This window comes from Mus pahari, chromosome 13 (assembly GCF_900095145.1).
Source record: "Mus pahari chromosome 13, PAHARI_EIJ_v1.1, whole genome shotgun sequence".
Taxonomy (NCBI): Eukaryota; Metazoa; Chordata; class Mammalia; order Rodentia; family Muridae; genus Mus; species Mus pahari.
The window spans coordinates 62928004-62955929 of NC_034602.1; the positions used below are offsets into that span (position 1 = coordinate 62928004).

The following is a 27926-nucleotide window of genomic DNA, read 5'->3' on the forward strand; positions in this document are numbered from 1 at the left end:
AACAAAACAACCTCATAAAGCATGTAAACAGTAGTATTTTCTCCTACCTATGCTAAAAGACAGCAGCCTGAGGTGAGGTCCACTTAGCCACGAATCTGAAGATTAGTAGTTGGGAAGTTATCCAGAAACAGGAAATCCTCTAGCCTTAAAGTTGTTTTCATCAGTTTTTATTTTGTTAAACTTGACATTTTAGCTCAACTTCCTGAATTCCTCAGGAAATATGGTAAATTTCTTAGAGAATGCCTATCAACCTTTACAATGTCATCAGTACATGCAGATAACTCACAAAGCAACAAAAGAAAGATGGACTGAGGTAGAGATAGGCACCACACTACAAGAGTCAGCCTGAAGACTTACTAACTCTAATACCCTTGAACTACCTTCATTCCACCTAGCATACAAACTCTGCTATGCTTGATCCTGTTGTGCTAGCAGTCCTGTTCTCAGGAAAGCACTATGTAATAAATAAGGAACAAATCAGTGACAAACATTATGATAGCTGATGTGGAGTTATGATGTAAGACCTATACATAAAGGAAAATAAGATTTGTTTGTTTTTTAAAAGCAGAAGAAATTCTTTTACAAGACAGGGAAAGGAGGAAAACCAGCTATGGTAGAAAACCTCTATATTAAAGCATGCAAAACATGTTAGACTCTCAGTAGACAGCACATACCATCTGACAGCAGTGCTACCTCATTCCAACCCCTCCACAACACTTACTACCACTAGACACATGTCACAGGAGAGAGCGCGCCTGAGCCAAACTGAAAGTGTCAAACACTCATCAGACACAAGCAACACCGAAGTCCAAGTCTTAATTTGGCTAGTGAGATGTCCTTATAACCACTCTCCTGATTTTCCCTCATCAACAGGTCCAAGAGTAGCCATCTCATCATCTTAGAACCACCCTGCTTTTACACAGAAAACACAACAAGCCCAGTAAAAGTCCAAAAGCCGAGCAAATCACCATTAGGCCAACTGTGCCACTTTCTAACTGCGTAGTTTTAGGAGAATTTTCTCTCCTATGAAGAGCCATTTCCTAGAAATTTTGTTTTTTTTTTTTTTTTTTTTTTTATTACTAGCCCTAACAAGATTTTAAAGAAAAGAACTAAATGAGACTACAAGCATGTGTAACTAACATAAGACTATATAAACAGCATGAAATATATCTATAAAAGTGCTGAGAAATGTTAATGTTTCTAATGACGTTGAGTATAAAATTTAAAAACTCTAAGAATATAGATACTGATCTTTGAAACCATTTATTTTAATTACTTGATACTAATAAGTACACATACCAGTATCCTTATGGTCCTCTCTCACGTTAAATAAAAGGAGGGACATACTTTAAACACAACCCAAACATATAAAACAGATAATGAATATACATGTCAGGCCTTTAAAGATTTAATTTTTTAAAAACAGTATGAAAATCAAAAGTAAGATATGACACTACAATAATAAAGTCAAGAAATGAAGTGGACTTTAAGGCACTTTTAATGTGATAAAAAGAAGAAGAAAATGAAGACTACCTTGAAGGGGTCCCTGAAGCCCTGAGCCCAACAGAATCACAGCCAGTAACCACCTACCCTACCTGTTTCTCTGGGAGTTAGGGTTGTAAAGGACACTTGCCAGATAATCTACTGTATACAAAGATTAGTATTAACAACGTATAATTTAAACGCCAAAATGTCCTCAGCTAGACAAGATGACCACACTAAAAATGATCCTATAGTACTTTAAATTATAACTAGACAATATCAGAAATATCCTACTTAGAGTGCAAATATCCAAATCAATAAGGCAATACCTGTGTGAGTAGTGTATGTCGTGAATGTATTAGCAACAATTTTCCCCTGCTTTCCTTCGAAGTCCTCATCCCCTTCGTCTTCCTCAGAGGAAGAGCTGCAGTGTTCCTCCATCAGCTTTTTGGCTGCAGCTTGATTGGACTTCTTGATCTCCTCAAATTTCTTCCTAGACATTAGTTCTGCTTGACAAACAAAAACAGTTTCATTTCTGCAAATTCGTGTCCTCACAAGTCATGGTATACAATGACACCTCTTTTTTTCCTGGGTCAGTAAGATTCCAGTTTACTTGACTACTATATCAATTTTAAGCACAGATTTGAAAGTCACCCTTATAACATCGTATCTTCTTACAAATTGTGAGGGGAAAAAAAAATCTAATTCCTTACCACAGAACCAAAGAAAACAACACAATAAACACTAACTTTAGAAGTAACCTACCCAAAAGAATCAAGTGCTATAGATGCAGAGACTAACAAACTAATGACATGTTCTAAAATATAGTCATGGTGCTCAACACTTCATGAACAGTCTCTAAATAAAAATACCAACAAAAAAAAATTAACGGAAATGAAATGTTAAAATACACTGTACAAGCCAGGCATGGGCACATGCCTCTAATCCCAGCAATCTTGAGGCAGAGGAAGGTAGCTCTCTTAAGCCAACATGGTCTACATAGAGTTCCAGGACAGCCAAAGCTACATAATGGACTCAAAAAAAAAAAAAAAAAAAGAAAGAAAGAAAGAAAAGAAAAAGAAAAAGAAAAAAGAAATTACACAATACAGGTATGGCAACACACATATTTTTTCCTAGCACTTAAGAGACACAAGTAGGTAGAGCTGAGTTCAAGGCCAGCCAGGGTTAGCTATGTAGTAAGATACTCTTACTATGTCTCAAAAATAAATAAATAATAAAAATCATTAAAATACATTGTACAGTATGACTTAGGAGATGGGGAATATACTCAGTGGAAGCATGTCAGAATGACAGGAGTTAGTGCTTCTTCAAACCAGTCTCACAAACCCGGTTCAACCCACCAAAACCTTTATAATGATAATATCCACGGTTTCTCTACTGCATTTATTAGCAGCTTCCTAGGAGGCTCAAAACCTTCCAGCCTTCAAGGTGAAATTGACATTTTTGTGGTCACACAAAATGCTAACACAAAAAAAAACATGCTTCTAACAATCTCACTCCAAGAAAAAAAAAGATGTAAAGTGGGATGGAATTATTCTACTATTAGCCAGAAAAGGGATGCTAAATAACATTTGAGTTAGATCTTCTCATTTCTAGAGCACTCTGTACTTCTCATTGTTACTTCATTACACAACAATGCAAAACAGAACCAGATAACTTCCCAGCACATGTTCCCAAGACGACTTCCAACTTCTTGAGAGTAAGAATGCTGGCGATTGTACTCCAGCTAACAAGTGCAATAGACAGCAATGGTGTTTTAGGAAAAGACTCACAGGCTTGCTGGATTGCATGCACTGGTGCTCATATTAAGAGGATTTTTAAATTTACTATTCCAAATCACTAATTAAAACACATTTCATTTGTCAGACTCATGAAACCATCAGAATGAATCTCATTTTAGTTGGTGTATCTGTACTTAATGATATTTTACCCTTTAGTTTCCTCAGGAATTTTTTTCCTTTTCTTATTGCAGCTAATTTGATTGGTGACTATCAATGAAAACAGACTGTTTTGGGTAAAAATGGAAGAAAAATGTATGTGATGCTTACTTTAGAAATCTTTGAGACCACAAAAAAGAAGAGCAGTAACTGCTGTGAGACATCTCAAAATTACAAGGATGTCATTACTCTCTGGGAATGAGCCTAGGGGGCAAAGGGGGGTTGTTAAAAAAAGCTGGGTAAATGTACATACCTAGTACCATTTGGAAGAATGTCACACACAAAGTGACCAGGCAATCATCTTAACTTATTCCTTCCCCAGAAATGTCAACTACTATATACTTTATATACTATATAGAGAATGCTTGCTTTCCTGCTACCCACAAAATCCAAGCCATCTTACCTACTTGCTCAGAGGTCTCTAAATAGCACACTGCACCTCTATGATTAACTGACCACCTGCCAGAAAAGTCAATGCAAACTAACTTTCAAGTTACCCTGGGAAACCCCATGCAGAGACTCAATTTTGCTCCTAGCAGGAAGGGAGAATAATGCAATTCTATTATAATCTCAGAAATAAAAATTTTAAAAGTCTTCTGAAAAAATACATTCCAAACACAAAATGCTTTCAGGGACCACTCTCCTTTATCTGGAGTGTTATGTATAAACACTCTCAACATCGCACTAAAAGGAGATCTTGGACCAAGGCTATAGGCAAATCCATCGTGGTAACACCTGATACACCATGGATAGACATGGAATTTCTGCACTGGGATCAGTCAAAAACAACAACCAAAGCGGGTCTAAAACAGTCCAAAAAGTCAGGTAGCCTGGGAAAGATGGCTATCGACAACTGGTCTCGAAAGTCGAGTTAATTAATGAAGAATGGAGCTCCCAATCTGTTCGTAAATGGGATTCTGAGACCTTAACCTAGCTTGCTGTTACCATACACACAGATGCGAAAGCACAAGGTCTTATTTTACAACAGATGTTAAACATCTTAGATTATAAAAGAAAAACTCCGGCGATCCATTTACTGAGTTAACCAAATCAGCTGCACACCACTGAAGAAAGTGACTAACAAAGGCAATTATCAATTAAAAGGATAAGAGAGATGAAAATCTGCCTGAATCTGAGAAGGTTTCCTGAGACTAAACTCCCCGGGCAGTTAAAAAGTGAATGAGAGACTTGGAGGGCCCTGGCAGCCAGCGGTAAGTAGGGAAGTGACTTGGGGAGTTTGGTGGGGCGGGAGACCCGGGTCATCCTCACCTGAGCCATCCTCACCCCAGGCCCCCGGAGGCTGCGGGGTTTCGCCTCCAGCTGAGCGCTGCCCGCGACCCGCAGGGGCCAGAGCTGCTGCTCCCCCGGGACCGGGCCCCGAAGACACCGCGCCCCCAGACCCTTTGGCTCGCCCTCCTCCAGCGCCACCAAGAGGGACTCCATTTCCCGAGAGGGTCATTGCGGTGGCCCGTCCTCGGGCTCGGCCTCGGCCAGCGGCCACCTGGCGCCAGGGAGCGTCCATCCCTGCAGCGGAGAGATAAAGGAGAAGGAGCGTGAGCGGGCGTCCGAAGATGGGGGCGGCTGCCTGCCGAGGGACCGCGGGGTCAGGCTGGCTGCGGACGGACCCGGCGACACGGAGACCCGGGTCTGAGGAGGTCGCGGCCCTGTGTCTCCCGAGGGCGAGTTCCCCCCCCCCCACGCCAAGCCCAGGCTCCAGCGATGGGCGACGAGGGAAAAGACGGAGGGTAGAAATGAAGCACGGAGCCACGAGGAGCCCACCCGGGACAGGAAAAGCCCAGCCGCGGGAAATTCTCCTCAGCCACAGGAGAAGCGCGGTAGGCACAGACACGCGGACTGACCGTGCGGCCGCGGCCGGGAACCAACTGAAGTGGACTGCACCGAAAAGCTACGTCTCCTTACCGACGGCGTCCACCGCCCGGGACTACAACTCCCAGAAGCCTCCGCCCGCGGACCGCAGAATGCGTGGCAGCGCGGCCGCTTTCTTTTCCGGAAGAGGCGAAGGCATGCTCAGCGCGCATGCGCCCGCACGGTCGTTCGCGGCCTTTGGGGAACTACATTTCCCAGAGTGCTCGGAGGCTCGGGAAAAGTGGACGCCTCCGTTGGTGGGCGTGTCCGGAGCCTGCTGCTATCGGCGGCTGCTCCCCGGAAATACGCGAGGTTTCAGGATTCAGTCAGAGAAGGCAAAATTGACATAAAGTTATTCTCGCCATAGTCTTGTTGCTTGCAGGTAGCAGGCAGGTCCTCGTCCAGGAAGTACTTAGAAAACAGAAGACGCCATGGGAAGCATTGTAGGAAAAATGGTTTGAGAGGAGAAAGTGTCACAACTCCCAATGAAATCCAACCCCTACTATTACCACCTTTTATATTTTAAAACAAGCTTTCCCTTGGAGACTGCTTCTTTTCCCTTCAAGGCTGCTTCCTCCAGTAGATTCATTAAGGAAAGTAACTGAAAGTCAGCAGCTAATCTTTACGTATAGATTGCAGAAATTCATTTAGTGGTTTCTTGGGCAATGAACCGAATTTTGGTTGATATTTGAAGTTATACAATCCTTAAATTACCCTTCAGCTTAGTTAATTTCCCAACATTTACCACAAATATATTTAGATGCCATTCAATGTGTCCAGGAGTGTACAAAATATTTACATATTTATATGCACATATATAAAGTTTTACATTTATAACTTATTGAGATGAGTTTTCTAATATTATCTAGGCTGTTCTTGAACTCATAATTCTCTCACCACAGCCTTTGAAGTTGTTGGGGCTCCAGGCCTTCATCATCATGCCCATTGTGCTAATACATTTTGTATTCAAAATAAGCTTATTTATCATTGCAATTTTACCACTGGGAAAACTAAAGCATAGAGAGGTAATTGTACTGAAACTAAGTTTTAATTCTATCATGTTTTTAATTTCTTGCACATAGGTATTAAATCATGGCCTATAATTCATCCAAACCCAGTAAATGTCCAGGGAATATTGAGGTGGCTGATGAGGAAGAGACCCTCATAGAACCTTGGTGTGTATCACAGATCTCCACTAGCACATTGCCCAAATCCCCATACTAAACCTTCCTGAGAAGACATTCCCTCCATTCCTCCAAACATTAGTTATTAACTATTGTGATCTTTATCGAGAGCTTCACACAAACATTCCTTCCTTTTCTTTTGCTTACCTGTTTAATAACATGTGGAGTCTCATCATTGAAACCAAATTTTTAATGAATAAATAACACAAAAAAATCTTTTTCAACACGCCAGCAGAGCCTGGGTTGCAACTAGGTAAAGTGACTCCTGGCCTCCTCTCTTAGACAAATGATTATTGTGTAGCTCTCTTTAATGTTCTGCATCTGCAATGTCCTGATAAGCCATGTGCAAACTAGTTGGTCCTCAGCACTTGTAATGAAACCTGTAAGTGGCTGGAGATTTAAATCAAAGGGTGTGTCCTTGAAGGACTCTCTCTCTCTCTCCGCCTCCCCCTCCCTTTCTCTCTCCTGGAGGTATGAGACTTGGTCCCCACCACACATGCCTAGAATGATATATCATCCAACCACAAATACAAATCAGTGAAGCCAATCTTTTGAGATTGAAACCTCAGGAACCCATAGACCAAAGCACACTTTTCCTTTTTTAAGGGACTTTATCTCAGGAATGTGATATGGTCCATAGAAAGCTGGAAAACACATATGGATATTCCAATTACATTGGAGGACTTTAAAATGCAAAAATTTCATCTATTCAAAAATTTCCGTGAATGTAATGAGAATTTAAAATGGGAATCACTTCGACATCAAACAGAACATTACGAGTTCACTGCATGAACAAATACTATATCATCATAAGCTTTGATCACACAGAACAACACAGGAGCGTGTGTAAGTGGAGAGTACATTTTCAAATTTTTCATGCTGCTATGTTTACTTTGAAATTTCTGATAGCAACAGAAATAAAGGTTCTTTGATGTTTTTCAAAGGGCTATGGGTTTACAGCTTGAGAAATATAATTTTGAGCTTATATTTGACTTTAATTAAAAAAAAAACTTTTCCCGCAAAAAGTTTTAAAACTTAATAAGGTGAAAAAAGATGAATAAGGTGACAGTCCCAAATGTTGGGAGTGCTCAGGTTTTCTGGTAGGAGTGGAAACTGCTTCAAACTCAAAATTGGATTTGATGTACTACCAAAGTACTATGATTAAGAAGTTCTATTTCGAAGTGGGAGTGGGTGGGTTGGGGAGCAGGGAGAAGGAAGGGTATAAGGGACTTTCGGGACAGCATTTGAATTGTAAATGAAGAAAATATCGAATAAAAAATTGTTAGGAAAAAAAAAAGCAAGCAAACAAACAAACAAAAAAAGAAGTTCCATTTCTGGATATATACCCAAAAGAAAGCAAAACATAACTACACACATAAATGCATATACCTGAGTTTGTTGGAAGTGTGTTCAAAATAGCTCCAAACTAGAAGCAATGTGACATTGGCCTCTGTTTTCTGTTGCTATAACAATACAGGAGGCCACAGTTGAATTATGGGTAAACTTAACAGAACAGAGATTTATTCTCACAGTTTGGGAAAGTGCTAGAAGCTGGTGAGGAACTTCCTGCTGGGTCATAGCATGGCAAGAGACATTAAATTGTTAGATAACAAGAAAATCAAGCTCTGGCCTCTCTCTTTTAAAGCCATTAATCACACCATGGGGCTGCACCTTCGTGACTGCATCTAGCCAGAATTATCTCCCAAAGGTTTCATCTCCAAAAACCATCAAGTCATTAATCCGGGTATTAAGATTATATATGTATTTGGGGTGCACACTTTAATTATAGCACAACCCTAATGACATCAGACACTTGAAAAGTAAACTATTACACAGCCTCTGATGGAATGCCAGGTCAAAATACTACTGAAGCTTGTAGCAAGGGTTTGCTCTCTCAGCTTATTTGTGATTTGAGCTTTTAGCTGGTTCTGCCGCCACAGCTGCAGCTGCCCTGCTCCCACGTCGAGATGCTGATGAATCCCCTGCTGGGGATTCCTTAAATGGATTGCTGTCTGGACAAAGGTGAAATTGGGTGAAATCTAATTAGTCAGATAACGCTAGAGCCTGTGATTGGGCAATGGAAAAAGAAGGCGGGGCTGAAAGTTTTAGAGAGCTGACAGAGAGGGGAGGAGACAGGAGATGGAGGAAGATGAACTTGATCCACGTGGCTTGAAAGAGTCATAGGTAGCTATGGATATCTTAGAAGGGCATAGAATAATATAGTGCAATTTGTCCAACCTATATGTGCAGCTTGTATCAATATCAATTGAGTTTTGAGTTCTTTGTGTGGGTATTTGGGGGGTTGAAGATTTACTAATCTAAATCTGGCTGATAAATCTGGAGTCTTAGTTTTAAGGGTATAGGGATTTAGAGCCAGCGGCCACCAGTCTTGGCAGGCAAGCCACTGGCTAACAGAATCAGATAGCCTGGGAAGATAAGAGCTGTTGGGGGTGAGAGATGACTCAGCGGTTAAGAGCTCCAACAGATCTTCCTTAAGGAAATCTGATGCCCTCTTCTGGAGTGTCTGAAGACAACTACAGTGTACTTACATATAATAAATAAATAAATACCTTTAAAAAAAAAAAAAGAGCTGTTAAAAAAAAAAAAAAAAAAGAGCTGATGAGGGGTGGGGGGAGTGAAAGTGGGCGGACCGCCGCTCAGGCATAACCTTGGGGGTGGGGAGACCAGGTTGCTGGCACTTAGCCAGCGATAGTGTGTATTGTTTTTTAATAATTACACGCTACAGTCTTATACCTCTGGAACTGCAAGCCCAAATAAACCCTTCCTTCTCAAAGCTACCGTGGAGCCAGGCAGTGGTAGCACATGCCTTTAATCCCAGCACTTTGGAGGCAGAGGCAGGTGGATTTCTGAGTTCAAAGCCAGCCTGGTCTACAGAGTGAGTTCCAGGACAGCCAGGGCTACACAGAGAAACCCTGTCTCAAAAAACAAACAAACAAACAAAAAGCTGCCATGACCTACACAGCTTAGGGATTGACATAATTGGGATAACAAGGAATAAAGAAAAGGCAGACATGCGTACAGAAAAGCTGGGATCACATGGGCTTTTCACTCTGATGGAGATACACCAGCAGCAAACCGAGAACTCAATGCATTTATTTTATAACATATGAGTTGAGAAGGTGGGTTTACTGTGTATAAGTGAACAGAGAGGCAGTCCTTTTGTTTGTTTGTTTTCGAGACAGGGTTTCTCTGTATAGCCCTGGCTGTCCTGGAACTCTGTAGACCAGGCTGGCTTCGAACTCAGAAATCTGTCTGCCTCTGCCTCTGCCTCTGCCTCCCAAGTGCTGGGATTAAAGGCGTGCACCACCACCGCCCAGCTTCAGAGAGGCAGTCTTAACTAGAGTCTCTAGGGAATCTCTGTAGGGGAGCAGTGTCAGGATTTAAACATCTCATAGGAGGAAGCTGTGGTCATATCTTCTGCCCATACTGTCAACATCCACACATAGATCAGGGGAAGGACTTGCCATTTCCCTGATTCTGACCCAGGGAAGCGTCTGTCATTGTGGTGACTCTGAGATAGTGGTGTCCTTGACATGGCTCTGCTTATATCAACCACATGCATGCACTTCATTTGTTCCTTACACACTCACTCGGAGTTCCCTCCACTCCCACAATCACTGTGCTTTATCACAGCGATAAAAAAAAAGTAACGAATAAGGCATCTTAGATAGAGTTCCTATTGCTATGATAAAACACCATGGCTATTAGCAACTTTTGGGGAGGGAAGGGGTTTTTTTGGTTTTTTGTTTTTTTGGGTTTTTTTTTTGTTTTTTTTTTTTTTTTCACCTTCCAGCTTGTAAGTCCATAACTAAGGATAAGAACTCAGGGCAGGAACCTGGAGGCAGAAAGTAGAGCAGATACCATAGAGGAGTTCTGCTTACTGACATGCTCCTCCTGGCTTGCCCAATCTGCTTTCTCAGACGCTCCAGGAATGGCTTGACTCACTGTGAACTGGACCCTCCCACAATAATTATCAAGAAAATGCCCCAAAGTTTGTTCACAGGCCAACCTGGTAGGAGCATTTTCTCAGTTGAAGCCCCCTCTTCCCAAATAACTCTAGCTTGTGTCAAACTGACATAAAATTGCTAGCACAGCAGAGATGGATTATACTCCAGGGGATTCTAAAAGGGGAAATGTGCAACATCAGGATTTGGGATTTTCTTAATGTATCAAAACTGTCTCTTCCTGTGAACATCACATGAAAGAGTTGGGACATGGTAAACACTCACTGTCTGGTTCTCAGCCCCTTCAACTGATCTGTCATCAGAATTTACATGCCAACTTCCAACTTAGCTCCCCACTCTATTGTCCCAAACTCCCTCACCTTCATGCCACCTTCATGTCCTTATTCTTAAGATTCTTTGATATCCAGATGTGACTGGTTTCTGCATAGCTAAGAGATGAGTTCCTGCTTTCACCTCCACATGCAACCAGGTTCTTTTTTTTTTTACGTTATCAAAATAAGCTATAATAGTTAAATGTCTCTTAAATATACATGATGTCTTCTGAAGATAAAAGTAATATTTACTCAACCAGTTTTTAAAATCTATTTGTAATATTAAACATGATAGAAGTAGAAGAAAATCTCTTGTCAAGCCCTGTATGAAAGGAAGTTGTGACAAGATCCTAATTAGACAGAAATTGTTCCATCTCCAAGGGAGACTACAAAGCGTAACGGTGGCTTCATAGAATGAATTGGGTAGTGTTCCTTCTGTTTCTATTTTGTGGAATAGTTTAAAGAGTATTAGTATTTGGTCTTTTTTGAAGGTTTGATAGAATTCTGCACTAAACCCATCTCGTTCTGGGATATTTTTCGGTTGGGAGACTTTTAATGACTGCTTCTATTTCTTTAAGGGTTATGGGACTATTTAGATGGTTTATCTGATCCTGATTTAACTTGGCACTTGGTATCTGTCTAGAAAATTGTTCATTTCATTCAGATTTTCCAGTTTTGTTGAGTATAGGCTTTTGTAGTGGTATCTGATGATTTTTTGAATTTCCTTGGTTTCTGATGTTATGTCTCCCTTTTCATTCCCGATTTTGTTCATTTGAATAGTGTCTCTGTGCCCTCTGGTTAGTCTGGCTAAGGGTCTATCTTGTTGATTTTCTCAAAGCACCCAGGTTTGTTTGTTTGTTTGGTTGGTTGGTTGGTTTTGGTTTTTCGAGACAGGGTTTCTCTGTGTAGCCCTGGCTGTCCTGGAACTCACTCTGTAGACCAGGCTGGCCTCGAAATCCACCTGTCTCTGCCTCCCAAGTGCTGGGATTAAAGACATGTGCCACCACTGCCGGCAGCACCCAGGTTCTTAAAAGGAGTTTCCCCGGTGCTGGAGAGATGGCTCTGTGGTTAAGAGCACTGTCCTGAGTTCAATTCCCAGCAACCACATTGTGGCTCATAACCATCTGTAATGGGATCTGATGCCCTCTTCTAGTGTGTCTGAAGACAGTAACAGTGTACTCAAAAATAAAGTAAAAAAAGAGTACTTTAAAAAAAAAAAAAAAAAAAAAAAAAATTAAAAAAAAAAAAAAAAAAAAAAAAAAAAAGAGTTTCCCCAAAGCCACATGGATCCTGTCTCTCTTTTTTTTTTTCACCTCCAGATGATGCTGAGCCCCATCTGAACCTCTGCAGTACCACTCTTTCAGGTATGAGACTCCATCTACCACCAGCATCTTAACCTGTCTGAGCCCTCTGTCTAGAAGAATCCTGAGGACAGAACCGCATACTTCCTTACCTCAAGCCTTTGACCAAACATCCATCAGCAGTCCAAGGTAAGCATCAGCTTGAGATGGAAGATATCCAAATAAGAACACTTGGCATTATTGCTAGCCCAGAAAAGACTCGAAGCATCTTTTCACCCTGATGCTAACCGTGCTTCTCAGAAGCCAGAACTAAGCAAGGAGTGTAGCACTCATTCCTATACTACCGAATGATGAAGAGGAGGAAGAGGAATAGGGGGAGGAAAAGGGGGAGGAAGAGGAAGAGCATAATGAGGATGACATGTTTCGGGTAGAAACTGGGTTACATATCATATAAAATATACTTATTTGAGGAGTAAGACATTTCCTCTATTGTAAAGAAACATATCTGGGCTGATACTGAAGGGGCACTACACAAAATGTAGAAGGTATAATGTTAATGGATTAGCTCCCCTTCCTCTTTCTTCCCATCCTTCTTCCTTCACACCCCCCCCCCAGCCCCCATCTATTCTTCCAATTGAACCGAGGGCCTTGTACTCCTTAATCAGCACCCTGTCACTGAGTTAAAGCCTTCATGTTCTGACTTTCAAAGAAGCTTTGTACTGGCTCATAGAATATTCAGGCCTCCTGATAGGACACTTGACCTAGTTAATCATCCAACGGTATTGTGTTTGTCTATTTTTCTTACATGGTTAGACATAAAAGAAAGATATCAGCCATAGTTGTCAGGCCTTAATACTCTGAGAACTGCTTAAACTTAACATCTTGCAATGGCAATGAACACTTTAGTATTTATGTGCATACGTATTATCTTATAACATGATTTATTTTGCATCTATCAGTAAGAAGTTTCCCTCCAGCCCTGAGATTTACATTACCACAAAAGCCAGTCTCCTTAAAATGACCTGAAGCTCTGCAAGACACTACTTATTCCCTACTTAATCGTCAAATAAATCACACTTACTCTGGTTTTGTCATGAATTTCACTTTATTGCATTCTGCCTCTAATAACTGTATCCCAAACGCAATGTACACAGTGACGCCGGATACGTGTGACTCCTCAACAGTGCAAGTGGCCTGAAAAGGAGGGGTACTCCTTCACTTCTACAGAACAGTACATAAAAGGAGCATCTGTGGGGAAGACACAGACGCGTTAGTCAGATCATGTCCTTGCACAGTGTCCACTGTGAAAAATCCCAGGAGAAGACGATACTTTTGTTGCAATATTACACAACTGATTTGTGTCATCTACCCACACACATTTTCGCTGTAGAGAAATTTCCCAGGTGACTCTTTCTCCCAATTCTCAGTTGTCTCTGGTCAAACGCTCAAAAGGATCACACATTGTGCATGTTTTTTTGTTTTTTTTTTTTGCTGTTGAGCAGCTTTTCAGTCCTGTAGAGACTCTGTGGGCTCACTTTCCCCCCTGGGTTCCTCCAGAGCTGAAAATTCTGTTTCAATAAGCGGTTTCAGAAATTTCTCGACCTTGGTTAATCTTTGCTTGAGTTTCTGCTGCATCGACTCATATTCAGCCAAGATACGGGCAAATCGCGTTTGCAGGAGGTCCACTGACCCCTCCATTCGAGTGACCTTCTCTTCCAGGTCTTTAGGGTCACTGCCCATATTGGCAATGTTTATATCCAGCAGACCATCTTTCATTAAGATCTGCCTCCCTTTCTCCTCCAGCATAGTTTTGGCGTCTGGGTACTCTGTAAGAGCTTCCATGAGGTCATCTTTGGAGAGGCAGAACAGGTCCGAGTAGCCAATGCTCTTGATGTTGGCTGTTCTTCGGTTGCCAGCCTTGCTGCCTTTGATATTAAGAATGCTGATCTCACCGAAGTAACTGCCGTCGCTCAACACCACAAACTGTGTAATTCCATCATCTGCCACCACAGCAAGTTTGCCTTCCTTGATGATGTACATCTCCCGCCCAATGTCCCCTTTCTTGCATATGTAATCTCCGGGACTATATACCTGGGGTTGTAGTTTCAACACCAACTCCACCAACAGACCAGCTTCACAGTCAGCAAAGATGCGAACCTTTTTTAACGTGTCCAGATGAACGTTGATGGCAATTTCTGCCCTTAGTTTGTCAGGGAGGTATCTCAGGACTTCTCTCTCATCAACTGTTTTTTTGTTGGTCCACAGGTAGTCAAACCATTTAATAACCCTTTTTTCCATATCTTTGCTTACGTTTCGAAAATTCATGTACTGTTTGATAGCGTCAACTCTTGATTGAAATTCTGCCCGGGCCGCATTCATATTGGAAATCATGGAACCTATGTTACCGACAATGGTGGCAAAAATTAAAACTCCAATTAAGAAGTCAACCACCACAAAGATGTACTCAGAATCCAGCACGGGAGGTGGAGTTTCACCGATGGTTGTCAAAGTCAAGGTAGACCAATAAAGACTGTAGACGTATTTTCTAGCCAAACGGCCAAATTCAGGATCATTAACATCAGGGTAGACCCATGTGTCATTCCCAAATCCAATAGCTTTTGAGATAGAATAATACACACAAGCATTCCAGTGAATGATGATGACGATGTACATCACAAGGTTAGAAATCCTAAAGATGTTCGGGTAGTTGGTCCTTGTTTCCGTCCTCTGGAAGAACTCAAACATTCGAGAGATCCTTAACAGCCGGTTTAGCCTGATTTCTGGATAGTTCCACCCAAACTTTAAGTACAGCAGATCAGTTGGTATCACTGACAGAAAGTCAAGTTTAAACTGCAGGTTTGCTTTGTATCTCTGGATGAGTTTCATTTTGTCTTTCACTAGCAGCCCTTGTTCCAGGTAACCTAAAATAGAAGAGAGACAAGACAGACTGTGTCTGTTGATTACACTGCTGTGATTGTTTTCTATAGTCGCTCTTAATCAGCTTTGTTTAGGCCAAAATAAAAAGACTTTTCAATAAATATGTCTACAGTGATACAATAACCTATAAGACCAAATCTACATGTGGTTATAGAAGAGTCTATTGCAGGAGAAATGGGGGGGAGGGGAATCATGCTTTTTAGTGTAAAAGTGCCAGGAGCCTGCCTGGTCTGGAATGGTTTGAAGTGGGACACAGCATTGGATGTAGAGGTAATTTTAAAGACTGGTGCTCACTGGCCTTCTAGCTCACTAACCATACTGAATGCTTCCAGATAGCTTCTTAAAAAGCGGTTAAGATCTCTTGGGCAATTAACACCTGTTGCCTATCAGCAGGGAATTAAGTTTAAAAAAAAAATGCTATCACTCCCTTCTCTGTCCAGGCAGCCAGAAGCCTCTCTGGCTAGGCTGGTTGACTCTTTGTGAGCCAGAGAGGGAGGAAACGAAAAGAATTAAAATGTTTTATACAGGCAAATATACACAGACACATATACTCACACACCCACAATCTGGACGAGGCTGACCATCTGTCTCAATCAATTCCACAAGTATTCATGCATGATTACATACATACACATATATCTATACATGTATGAACAGACAAAATACACATTTGAATGGATGGATAGATAGATGGATGGGTGGATGAAGGGATGGGTAGATGGATGGACGGATAGATGGGTGGGTGGATGAAGGGATGGGTGGATGGATGGATGGATAGATGGATGGGTGGATGAAGGGATGGGTGGATGGATGGATGAATGGATGGATGGATGGATAGATGGATGGGTGAATGAAGGGATGGGTGGATGGATGGATGGATAGATGGGTGGGTGGATGAAGGGATGGGTGGGTTGATAGCATAAAGCCCCCAAGCCAAACCATCCAACCAACAACTTTATTTATTTTCTCTGGCCTTTTTATAAGTTCTTAGACAAAACGTTCTTTAGAAAATTACCTCAGAGATAAAATGTTACATAAAATGGGAATTATAGAAGAATGTTGATATTAAGTTCAAAGCAATGTTTCATTCTAAATGCTCATTATAAATTCAAAGCAAACAGCTTTTAACATGACCTTGCCTTATCATAGTGCACACCTGTAGATTTTATTCTAAATGTTTTTCCTTGAACACAGATTTGTCTCAAGTCTATTTCCTTTTTTAGTGTGATAATGAAAGTCTTTACTTACTATTATGAGGAATGCGCACATTCTAGTCTTTATTTTAACTTATTTCATCTTTCTAGCAAAGCAACTAAGACCATCTCTTAAAATTTCCTAAAATTACTTGAATCAGTGTAGGATTTCTATAGAATCATTAATTAATCTAAACAGCGTTAATTCATGAAAGTTCATCTCTATGATGATCTGCAGGAAATCTGCTCAGTAAGGTAGGTCAATGCCCAGGGATTATTATTTTTATTTAATAATGACAGGAAAGGCATATCAGCTGCAAGAAGCAATACTGAGATGAAGTCTCTTTGGGGCCTTGACATTGAGCTCACAGACCATGCAAAAATGGTGGACTACCTCCAAGAAGGCCATCAGCTAGACTGAGCCTATCCTAGATGGCTCCTGACATAAGAGTAACATACAGAGAGGTAAATAGATAAATAAAGTGATTGACTGATTGATATATGATTTTACACACCCAGGTAAAATCCTTTGATGAATTGCATTCATATTCTGCAGTATTATTATATGATAAATTACACACTTGGTTCCAGTTCTCAATTCTGGCATACCATTGTTAAACTTTTTATGATTTCCCAAGAAAACAAAGTACTAGCTGTATCTTTGTTCTAATATTCGGTCTTGGTTTCAGCCCTTCCTGCAGAACTCCAGAGTGCTTTGAATTCCTTGGATGATAAGGGTATCTTTGTTCTATGGAGGCCGGCAACTCTTGTTAGGCTCCTAGGGGTAGCTGGTCACAGAACACACTATGTTCAGAAGCTTAGGGTTTTTCAACTCTATCTCCACTTCTTCCAGGAGAGGAAGAGGGGCTGGCAAGAAACTTAAGAGTCTGTCATTGCCACATGATAAAGCCTCCCATAAAAATCATCACCTTTGGTGAGCCGAGAGCAGGCAAGTGAGAGAGCAAATGCAGAGAGTTAGAAGGATGCCGTAACCCAGTTCCATAAAGACAGAAGCCCCCACTCTCAAAGCCTTCCACACAGATTCTCCAGCTGCTGCATCTCCCTGTCCAGCCTTACCACTTACCATGTCCTTTATTAATAGAATAAACTATTATGTGGATTTGGGGGTGGGGTTAGTGTGCCATGCTAGCAAATACCTGATCCTTGGAAGGGGTTGTGGGAACCATAATGTAGAGTTATTTGAGCAGAAACACAAGTTTGGTTATGTGTTTGATGTCTGAAGTCAGGGAGAGCCTTATGAGCTCCTGCCCTTAACCTGTGGAGTCTCACTAACTCCAGGTAGCTTCAGAACTGATTAAATTGCAGCTGGTGTTATACATACTTAATAATTAAGAACACTGACTGCTCTTCCAGAGGTCTGGAGTTCAATTCTCAGCAACTACATGATGGCTCACAACCATCTGTAATGCTATCCAATGCCCTTTTCTGGTGTGTCTGAGGATAGCTACAGTGTACTCATAGATAAGATAAATAAATAAATCTGGACTGGAGAGATGGCTCAATGGTTAAGAGCACCGACTCCTCTTCCAGAGGTCCTGCGTTCAATTTCCAGCAACCACATGGCCCTCTTCTGGTGTGTCTGAAGACAGCTACAGTGTACTCATATAAATAAAATAAATCTTTTTTTAAAAAGATACTTAATAACTCAGACTACTCCTTGGCAGAATCCAAGCCCTACTCTTAGGTGCCTGCCCTGCCATCTCAACGCTTGGCATGGTTATGTTTTTCACCTTCAGTGTGAGATGTAAATAGCTCTTCTGACTACATTTTCATGTCTTAATCTCGTCCTCCAGGCTGTCTCTAATCCCCCTCGGATCTTCTTTTCTATGCTGTTACTGTGGGGCTTATAGGTTGAACCTAGAGTTGCAGCAGTACAAGGAGAGTTCGTTTCTTCTCCCATAGCAGCGACAAAAGCTGTAAGGAAGCTCTGGCAACTTAGCACTGCCCCGACACAGAGAGCATCCTTTTGGGATTATTAGAGGCTTCTGTGCTGCGTATAATGGTTACCTTTACAGTGGGGAGCAGTGTAGAAACCGTGAGCTTACACCTGCTTATTAAACACACTTCCACTAGAGAGCTATTGGATGGTACTCTGTACTGACTGATACACTGCCATGAACTACACAGTTTATGTTTCCTATAAAATCTTCATTAAGCCTCTTCTGTAAATCAATGACATGCTTCTTTGTGCCCTTTTAAGTATCTCCACGTATGGCAGCAATTGCCCCTTACCCACAAATATTGACTAAATATTTCTGTTCTTTCTATTCTTCTGCCTGGCATAAACCCAATGAATAGCGTAAAGAAGGAAAACCCCCAATCTACATTAACAAGGTTACTTAGGAGGCTGGGGTGATGGCTCAGAGGATAAGAGCACTGGATACTCTTCCAGAGGACATGAGTTCAATTCTCAGTACGCACGTTGCAGTTCACAACAGTTTGTAACTCCAGGTCTCGGGGCTCTGACACCCTCTTTTGGCCTTCGCGGGCATTTGGTGCACACAGTTCACAAACATACATGCAAGCAGAACACTCATATACATAAAATAAAAATAAAGGCTAAAGAAAAATAAGGTGTCCTAGTAATATCTTCCTGCATCAATCAGCAGGAATGACTTAAGCCAACGAGCAGGGCCATGTTACTCATGTTTGCGACTGAGGTTGTGAGCTTATCCTGAAGAACAGTAGGGTTTGGAGATGTCATTATGTGGTAGAGATAAAAGAAAGAAATTTCGAAAGACTCAAAACTGATCATACTTACCTGTCCTTGTTCGTACAAACATATCGGCAAGATAGACGACATCTGATACATAATCAAAAATGAGCCAGTATTCTTTGTAATCAGACTGGAGTTCATCAAAACATGCTCTATAAAAGAAAAAAATATATATATATAAATAAAAGACATGGAGACTAGTTGGAATCAAAGGTCCCTTTGTATAACTTTTTTTCATACAACATGCTAAGGTTAGAAGGGTCTGTAGAACACATTTAGTCAATCAGTTTCCCTAAATCCCTCTTTGGGTAGTTATGGTTCATTTTCTCACACTTCTGAATTCTAATATCTTTTCCATCAATACTAGCTGCGTTTATATAGATATCAGATAAGAATTAACCAGGCATGGTGGGTCATTCCTTTAATTCCAAACACTAAGGAGGCAGAGCAGGAAGATCTGTGAGTTCAAGGCCAGCCCAATCTAAATGGAGAGTTTCAGGACAGCCAGGGCTACACAGAGAAACCCTGTCTGGAAAAACAACAAAGAATAAAGTGTCTCAGCTGGGAGGATTCTCTCATTGGTAAAGTGTTTGCTGTGGAAGCATGATGCTCTGAATTCACTCCTCAGAACCACGTTAACAACAGCATTAACAAGAGAACAGCAGGTGCCATATGCTTAGCATCCTAGCTCTGGAGAAGCAGAGAGAAGCAGGCCTCCCCACCCCACACTATTTCACTATCCAGCAGCCAAGATATACTGACTAGTTCCAGGTCAGTGAGAGATTCTATCTCAAATGCAAGGTAGATAGTTTCCCAAGGACACACAAGGCTGACCTCTGGTCCCCACATACATATGCATACATGTGTACACACTCACACACAAACATACACAAAACACACTCGCACACACATACACACACATACAAAACATAGCTTACAACTAAAGTCAAAACTCATCAGGTGAAGCCCAGTGACCACAAAGTTTGCATTCCCTATCTATACCCAAAAAGTTTCAGGGAAAATGTTCCTACTCTTGAACAACTAAGATGTTCAAGATACTACATCCTTCATTATGTTTCACTATGGGCAACATTTTTTTTTTCTAGGGCAAAAATTATAGTTTCTCCTACTGATTGAAAAACCAGAAGTTTGAAAACTTCCACTTTCATCCCCATCCCATCCCAGGACTGTATGTCCAAGAACATTAAGAATAAAAGACATTCTAACCTCAGGCAAACACATTGGGAAGGATTCAACCATCCTTTCCAACCTGACACAAAGAAAAGTAGCTTGCTCTAAAGAGCCCTAAGGTCAAAATATGTTGGCAGTGAACTTCTAAGTGTTTTGAAATCCACATAAAATACATATTCAAACCTTGCAATAATCATCGTCCAGTTGTACATCACAGGTAAAGTGATACAAAACAGCCAGTTGTAGTACGTGTTTCCTGAAGGATCAATAACAACGACTTCTTTCTTCTCCCTGGCAACAATTAGAAATAAAAAGGAAAGTTATTAAGAAACAAAAGTATTTGTACTGACCATCTCAAATATGGCTAAATCTACCACCTATAATGAATGTAGTAGAAGATGGGTGCCCTTGACTTAGGATGATTAGCTCCATAATTATATTCACCATAGGAAGCTGGTTAGTTAGTGAGGGGTGAGTAGATAGTTAAATCACCAGTCTTACAATGAATCATATGTTAGACTTTTATTTAAGCCCTATATTTACCACGAAGATGTAGTCAGTTCTATTCCCCAACTATGTAGTGCAAATAATGGCAGAAATTACAGGAAGCTGTAGATTTCCCAACAGACCTTTGTAAGGTTAAGGGTAATAGGCCAGTGGCTTTTCCATCACTTCCCTTCCCCCTATCTGGAAGCAAAATGAGCTGAACTACACTGTTGGGGGGAGCTGTGACTATCTTGTCCATAGAGAAGGGCAACACAGCACCAATAGCACAGTACTCGCTCAAATGTTTGCACGGATGATCTTTGAGAGTTGTAGCGGGCATAAAGAATAAAGGAATAAAACAGGTGATCAAAGAGGCATTTGAAATATCCTAGTACCAAGCCTATATCTTTAAGAATCTTCCATCTTACAAAAGCTTCAACAACTTTCTGAACAGGCACAAATAGCTGAATTATTGGTCGATGGGTTATTTTGTATAAATAAATTCAGAGAGCAAGTTCTTTTTTATCTAAAAGAATTTTCCTTGAAAGCTTTGCAAATATGACTTTGCCCTCCCTTTGTGAAATCCTAGATTTCAGTTGTTTACTTGACAAGGAGTTCCTCAAGAGCCAGCACTTGGGATGCGCTTGTGCCGTTGCCAAAAGCACTGTGGCTTTGGGGTACTTGTCAAAATGTTAGAGAAGTTAGGAAGTTTTAATTTTGGCCTCTACAGGCTGATGAGATCCTTGGTGCCCAGTGATTCTTAACTTGAATATTTAGTGAGAAGTGATTCTTCATCAGTGCATGTGAGAGAGAATTAACTAACACAGCAACATTCTTTAATTGGAAAGTTCATTTTTGCTAGTTTTAGGGAACCTAGAAAAAGTTGGATAGCAATTTATATAAAATGGTTTTTCTTGAGTATTTTAGGACTTTATCTGAGGCATCCTGCTATAAAGCTCTCTCTATGCTTTGGGAAGTTTTTACCTATATCTACAATGCAATACAATCTCATGTCTGTTTTCAATGCCAGTAAAAAAAAATAAATAAATAAATATTTACTCTTCTTTCTTATCTTTGGTTTTCTCCTCCTTCTTTTTCTTCTCTTTTTCCTTTTCCTTCTTCTTTTTCTTCTCTGGGTCCTTTTTATTTTCATTTTTATCATCGGCCTTGCTGGAAAAGTTGAGTAGGTATAGTTACCATATGCAAATAGCACCCAGGCAGACAAGCACCAAGAGGTACTGATGCAAAGTCTGGCTTACCTCTTCTCTTTCTTCTTCTTTTTCTTTTTCTCCTTTGGCTCTCTAGAGAAAAACAGCGTCCGTCCATCACACAGGCACATCACTTTAGACCCAGGTTCTCTTCTACTTTCCTCTCCGTTGAGCAAGAATTCTCACTCAGCCTTGCATTTAAAGTCCTGCCTCAGTGCTCAGAAACCCATAGGATGGACAAAAGCAAATGCGTATCCAGACAAACAAGCAAACCATGCCCCAGTTAACAGAAAACAAAAGTTGAAAGGGGCAGAGTAAGAAAATTTTGTAAAGAAATTCACTAACCTAATAAACAACAGCCTCAAATGAGTATACTTTCAGAATTCTAGTATATAAAAATAATGTGGGTTTTTTTTTTGTACTTTAAGCTTATGATACCATTCTCATATATTGTTAACTTAAAACATCAAGAAACTCATGAAAATGTCATGAATTCTCTTTTGAGGAAATAACATAGGCTTTGTTTATATTGTTATTGTTGTTGTTTCATGAGTCATTCATGAATAATTCATGAAATTTCATGGTCATTCATTCCAGTCATGAGGTTGGACAGTAATTCCAAATATGATCAATAGTCTATCTGAGATTCAGGATAAACTACATAGGGAAAGGAAGCCTCTGAGATGGTAAGTTAGCACCATTCCACCCTGTATCACTGACCACTGTCTCACCAGCCCCCAACCCCATAGCTTACCTATGGCCATGTATGAAGCTTTTAATTGTTGGAACACAGATCATGGATGGGTTGTGTTGGGAACCCCAAACAGGCTGTATCTATATCATGAAACTGACTAAAGATGGCCTTGAAAGAGAGTGGCTAAGTTAATCTCCCCAATGACACGGCTTCAAGTACTATGCAGTTGACTCATATGCTATAGAAAAAGATACGGCTAACTTAAGAATATGTGAAGATTCTCGCACTCATGCCCATTAGGGCAATCCTAAAGGCCTTAACTAGCTGGTTAAGGGCCTAGTTGGAAAAAAGCTAGACTGAGCAGGCAAAGTAGTTCTAGAGAAAAGGAAGACTAAGAGATCCATGGGTACAACGTTTGAAAAATCTTCGTATCCCATGTCAGAGAACAACCAAGTAGACTGCAGGATTCAGCTAGCTGCTAAATCCAGCCCCCATTGTGGTATCTCCAGTGCTGGTACAATGTGAATATGAATGCGGCCTCCATGACAACAAAAATAAAGGCCACGTTAGGGCCCAACACATAACTTCTTACTATGGCTGTTGCTGAACCATTACAGAGCCTTCCAGTTACAGAGCATTTGGATCATATAGGTGGCCTTGCTGTTATGATGTGACTCCAGGGTTTAGCTATTAAGGAAATTAAGTACTTGATGCCGAATTAACGTCACTGGATCTTTGCCAACAGAGAAAGGACTTCAAATATTTTGATACTAACCAATTTATATTGTGGTATATGTTACCTTTTTGCCACAAACTTGACCAGTATTATTGTTAAGGGATTTCTAAAGTATGACCCACCTATAAAGAACACAATGCAGCATCACTTTGAGTCTACTTTATAGCAACAGAACTGTGGCATTGGATACTGTGTTAGTCAGGGTTGCCATGGCTATGATAAAGCATCATGACCAAAAGCAAGTTAGGGAGGAAAGGGTTTCATTTGGCAGACATTTCCATATTGTGTTCATCATCAAAGGAAGTCAGGGCAGGAATCTAGAAGCAGGAGCTGATGCTGAGGCCATGGAGGTGTGATGTTCACTGGCTTACTTGTCATGGCTGCCTCAGCCTGCTCTCTTATAGAACCCAGGACCATCAGCCCACTAATGGCACCACTCACAATGGACTGGGCCCTCTCTCATCAATCGCTAATTAAGAAAATATCCTACTGGCTTGCCTACGGGCCAATCTTATGGAGGCATTTGTTTTTTCAACTGAAGCTCCTTTATTTCTAGTGACTGTAGTTTGTGTCAAGTCGACGTAAAACTAGTCAGTCCAGATACTGAGTTTGAAATCTGATAGTCCGATCGCATGTTGCTCCACTCAGAAGTTTCTGACATGTTACAGGTGTGGAGTGCGCTTCAGAAGGCACTGAAATGCTGCCAGAGTGTGCAGATTCCTTGAAGATTAGGGACTATGATTTGGGATACTGTTCATGTATGTATACATGAATGGTCATTAGGTGGTGCTCTATACCTATACATGAATAGCATGCACAGGTCTAGGAACCATGGTATTTAATTAAGGGAACTTTACATAGGGAAAGTATACTTGTCATCCCTGCACAACTAGGTTTTGTGGTTCTACAGATTCTCAATTCATGAAGGAGGGTCTATACGTCTACCAAAGGGCACAGTTACAGTCCTATTAAACATTAATCTACAATTATCCTCTGGCCACTTTGTACTCCTCATTCCAAGAATCAAATTAGCAAAGAAGAATCATTAGACTGTAAAGTTTACGGTCCTGATCATCAAAGGTAGGTAGCACTGCTGTTATGCAATAAGAAAGTAGAAAACTACCTGACAGGCATATGATCTATTAAGGCACTGGTTCACAACATAAGGACCACACCCCCTTCAGTGGGTCAAAGGGCCCTTTCACAGGGGTTGCATACCAGACATCTTGCACATCAGATATTTACAATCCATAACAGCAGCAAAAATACAGTTATGAGTTAGCAATGAAAATAATTTTATGGTTAGTGATCACAACATGAGGAACTGTATTAAAGGGCTGTGGAGTTCAGAAGGTTGAGAATCACATTATGGTATCCTTTGGAATTTTTCCCAGCCTGTCTTTGATAAGGCATGGACAAGTCTAGTCACCATGTCCAAAGGAAAACATGATGCCCAGATAAATGTCTGCATTTTCCTAGACCAAAAGAAGTTTTGCACAACGGTGAGGAGTGGCTGTAGAATCAATAAAAGCAGATAAGGAATTTCTGTGTAAACCTCAAAAGCACCTAAAGTTGTCAGAAACCTTTCTACATTCTATTGACCATCCTCTTCTACGTTTCCCTGGGACAAAAGAACATCCCCAACCCTTACAGGGAGTAGCCCCATAATTTCCTATCTAAAAGAGTGGATCTGAGCAGGGCACAGGTGGGCGGCAAGGATACATTTGGCTTTCAGGCACTTACTCTCCACACACCAAGACTTAGTTACCACCACTCACTTTCTCCTATCCCTTGGAAGGAAGGCCTGGATAATGAAAATCAGCACTTTAAAATTTATCTTGCCCCAGCTTGCTAGGGCTGCCCTTATTGAATGTCTGTGTGTGACTACAAAGGCCCAGCTCTGTTACCTGAGCATGAAAGCAGACCCATGTCCCCAAACTCCCGTATGACCAAACCTATTCTCTGACATTCAGCATCTCCCTCTGCCCAGTTCTGTCGCCCCTGACTCCCCTCTGGGTATCACTCCGAAGGGCACATCCAATAAGTCTGCACACAGACCTCTACGTCAGAGGCTGCCTCCTGGAGAATGTGGCCCAAGGTCCATGGTTCAGGGTTTCATGACTTTTGTTGTCCTAAGGAAAGGCAATTGCATACATAACATAGACCTTTTAAAAAACATATATCCAAGTAGATGAATAAAATAAATGCATATTACTTTGAATAGGGGCAAGTGAATTTTCAAGATAGAAATTAGCAAAAATAAAAGAACTTTGTCTCTGTTAAATTATTTCACGTGTTGAATATTAGCTATATCTCTAATTTAGATACTGCCAGCTTTTAGACTTGCTTTAGTTTCCTTCTGTCGATGTACTCACTGGTCTTTGTTGCTGCTGTTGTTGACATTGAAAAGAGCCATAGTGCCTGGCAAGTGCTGCTCCCTGGAAAAGGAAAAACATACAGGGGGTCACAGTGGCCACCATGTCCATGGAACCAATTGTCCTTAAAAGACAAACAACTTGCAATTTTCTGTTCTCTACATAACATTGCCCAGATGACTATTAAAAAAATACATACAAAAATAAATAAATAAATAAATAAATAAATAAAAAACCTGTGAAGCATGGCTTGCCAGAAAGCAGTGTGTTGAACCAAAGTGGTTAGTAAAGACTTACTGGTCAAGGTTCATACCAAAACAATCAGCATTCCCCTTGGTCTTGAGTGAACCAAGACAGATGCCACTGACCCCAGATAGTCAGAGAAGAGAAGAAATGGGAAAGAAGAGTTTTAAAAATACAGAGTGGAAATCTAGAATTAGTCAATGGAAAGAAGCAAAAAGAGGGGAAAAGAACAAAAATGCAAATGCATTGCATAGAATTGGAAACCCTGACCCACAGCGTCCTGCACTCCTTCAGTACCCTCCAGGCTCCATATCTGAGTGTGACTGCTTTATTTACCCTTGTAGGGATTACACTTCCCTCTCCTAATCCCACACTATATCTCCTGAGAATGGGCTCTACTGGATATAGCAGTTTAGAGGATGATAGCTCACCCTGTTGTAGATGGTTATTTCAGACCCCCGAGGGACGCATTCAAGAGAAGCAAGGAATCAAGGGAGTGTGGTGAGCCAAACATACCCAACACTTTCTAGGGGGCCCTGAAGAAAAGACAAATGGGACTTCATTCTGTGTCCTTGTCCAGAAACAGACATGGCAAGGCCAGTCAGAGACTGGAGCCAGTGCCTTGAAGGAGTCAAGTTGTGGTTTCTGAGGACTCAGCGTCTCCGTGGGCTGTGGTTATCAGTCCTAAGGCAGCTCTGTCTGAGATATCCTGTGTTCTCTTTGCCAACACTGTCTGATTTAGTGCTCTACTGACCTTGGCTGTTTTCCTCCTACAAATTGTATATATAATGCTGTATATGCTTCTTAATAAACTTGTTTGGCATAGTCACGGGCTATTACAAGGCATTCTAGTCTCCATTACTGCTTTTGCCTTTGTTTCTCATCTTTATTTCCCATCTCCAGTCAGCACGCCCAACATCTTGCTGTCTGGGACCCTTCTTCATGCAGGTTCAGGTCAATAGAGGTATTGGGGTGCAAAGTTTCTGAGAAACAGACATTAGTCTCAGGGAGCGTGATGGAGCATAGTTATAGCTGGGAACTCTGTGGCTGTGAATAATAGATACCTACAGTTTTCCAAGAGAGGCCAAAGGTAAGGAAATAGCAAGGGACTTGTGAGATCTTGCATGGTATTTCGATGGTAAGAGCATGGGTCAAGCCTATTCTTTAGATGGAATAGAAGGTTTTTCACTCGGATGATATTTAAAAGACACATTCTAGAGGGTAGATGCGCCTGCTCACCTCTGGGATGGTCCTCGCCTTTTGTATGAGTTGCTCCTAAAGAGAGAGTCCTCATTCTCTGATTCTTCAGACAGAGAGCCATTGTTGTCATCAGAAAAGGAGCTGCCACGCAAAGGGAAGCAGAGGTGAGTAGGGTGCCTGTGTCAACCAGCTCCTCGGAGGAGCAGCACTTCTCATCAAGGCGAGCACTCACTTCATCGCTCTCCATCCCTTCTCAGGCTGATCCACAGCACAGGCTTAGTTAGAGTGAGGTAGGAGCAGAGCAGTCTATAGAGTGTGTGCCCAGCCAAGATTCAGATATACTTTCTAGGTCTCCCCCATCACTACTGCTTGATGGACACTACTGCTAGAGGTCAATGTTTGTTCAATAGAAAGTTAGTATCTAATTTTAGGTCATTTAATACGCGTGAATAAACTGTCACTTCTGTTATTTCCCTCCGTTAAAAGAAAATTCTATCACACACACACACACACACACCTGCAAGCACACTATGCATTTATGGGTAACTGTTTTAGATTACATTATTATACTATATTATTAGATTTCATATTCTATATTTTCACATTTATGTATAGGAATATCATCTGTCTAGATTTTATATTTCCCATGGGGAAACATCCTACTTATAAGTAAAGAAGTATTTGTCATAGCCACTTAATAGATGTTTCCAAAAACTACACACCATAATTTCATGTGATGAACAAGTTATACTGTCCTAGAGTATAAATAAACTCACTAAATCAAATAGGTTATACATTTTATAGTTACAAATTATATGATTGAGCCGGGCGTGGTGGC

At 41.0% G+C, this 27926-nt stretch overlaps 2 protein-coding genes across 2 annotated transcripts in view; both read right to left on the reverse strand.

Moving 5' to 3' along the window:
• Positions 1–5365, reverse strand: part of Nfxl1 (nuclear transcription factor, X-box binding like 1) — a 41168-nt gene extending 35803 nt beyond the window's left edge. Inside the window, exons 1-3 of the mRNA XM_021210485.2 lie at positions 5300–5365; positions 4710–4964; positions 1812–1988 (exon numbers count right to left, since the gene is read on the reverse strand). Of these exons, the coding sequence (XP_021066144.1) occupies positions 1812–1988; positions 4710–4962 (430 nt within the window). The 5' untranslated portion in view covers positions 4963–4964; positions 5300–5365. The remainder of the gene's footprint in view (positions 1–1811; positions 1989–4709; positions 4965–5299) is intronic.
• A 7809-nt stretch (positions 5366–13174) lies between these two features.
• Positions 13175–27926, reverse strand: part of Cnga1 (cyclic nucleotide gated channel alpha 1) — a 37418-nt gene continuing 22666 nt past the window's right edge. Inside the window, exons 3-9 of the mRNA XM_021211044.1 lie at positions 27128–27229; positions 25646–25708; positions 21892–21933; positions 21692–21802; positions 20330–20437; positions 19001–19107; positions 13175–15009 (exon numbers count right to left, since the gene is read on the reverse strand). Of these exons, the coding sequence (XP_021066703.1) occupies positions 13595–15009; positions 19001–19107; positions 20330–20437; positions 21692–21802; positions 21892–21933; positions 25646–25708; positions 27128–27229 (1948 nt within the window). The 3' untranslated portion in view covers positions 13175–13594. The remainder of the gene's footprint in view (positions 15010–19000; positions 19108–20329; positions 20438–21691; positions 21803–21891; positions 21934–25645; positions 25709–27127; positions 27230–27926) is intronic.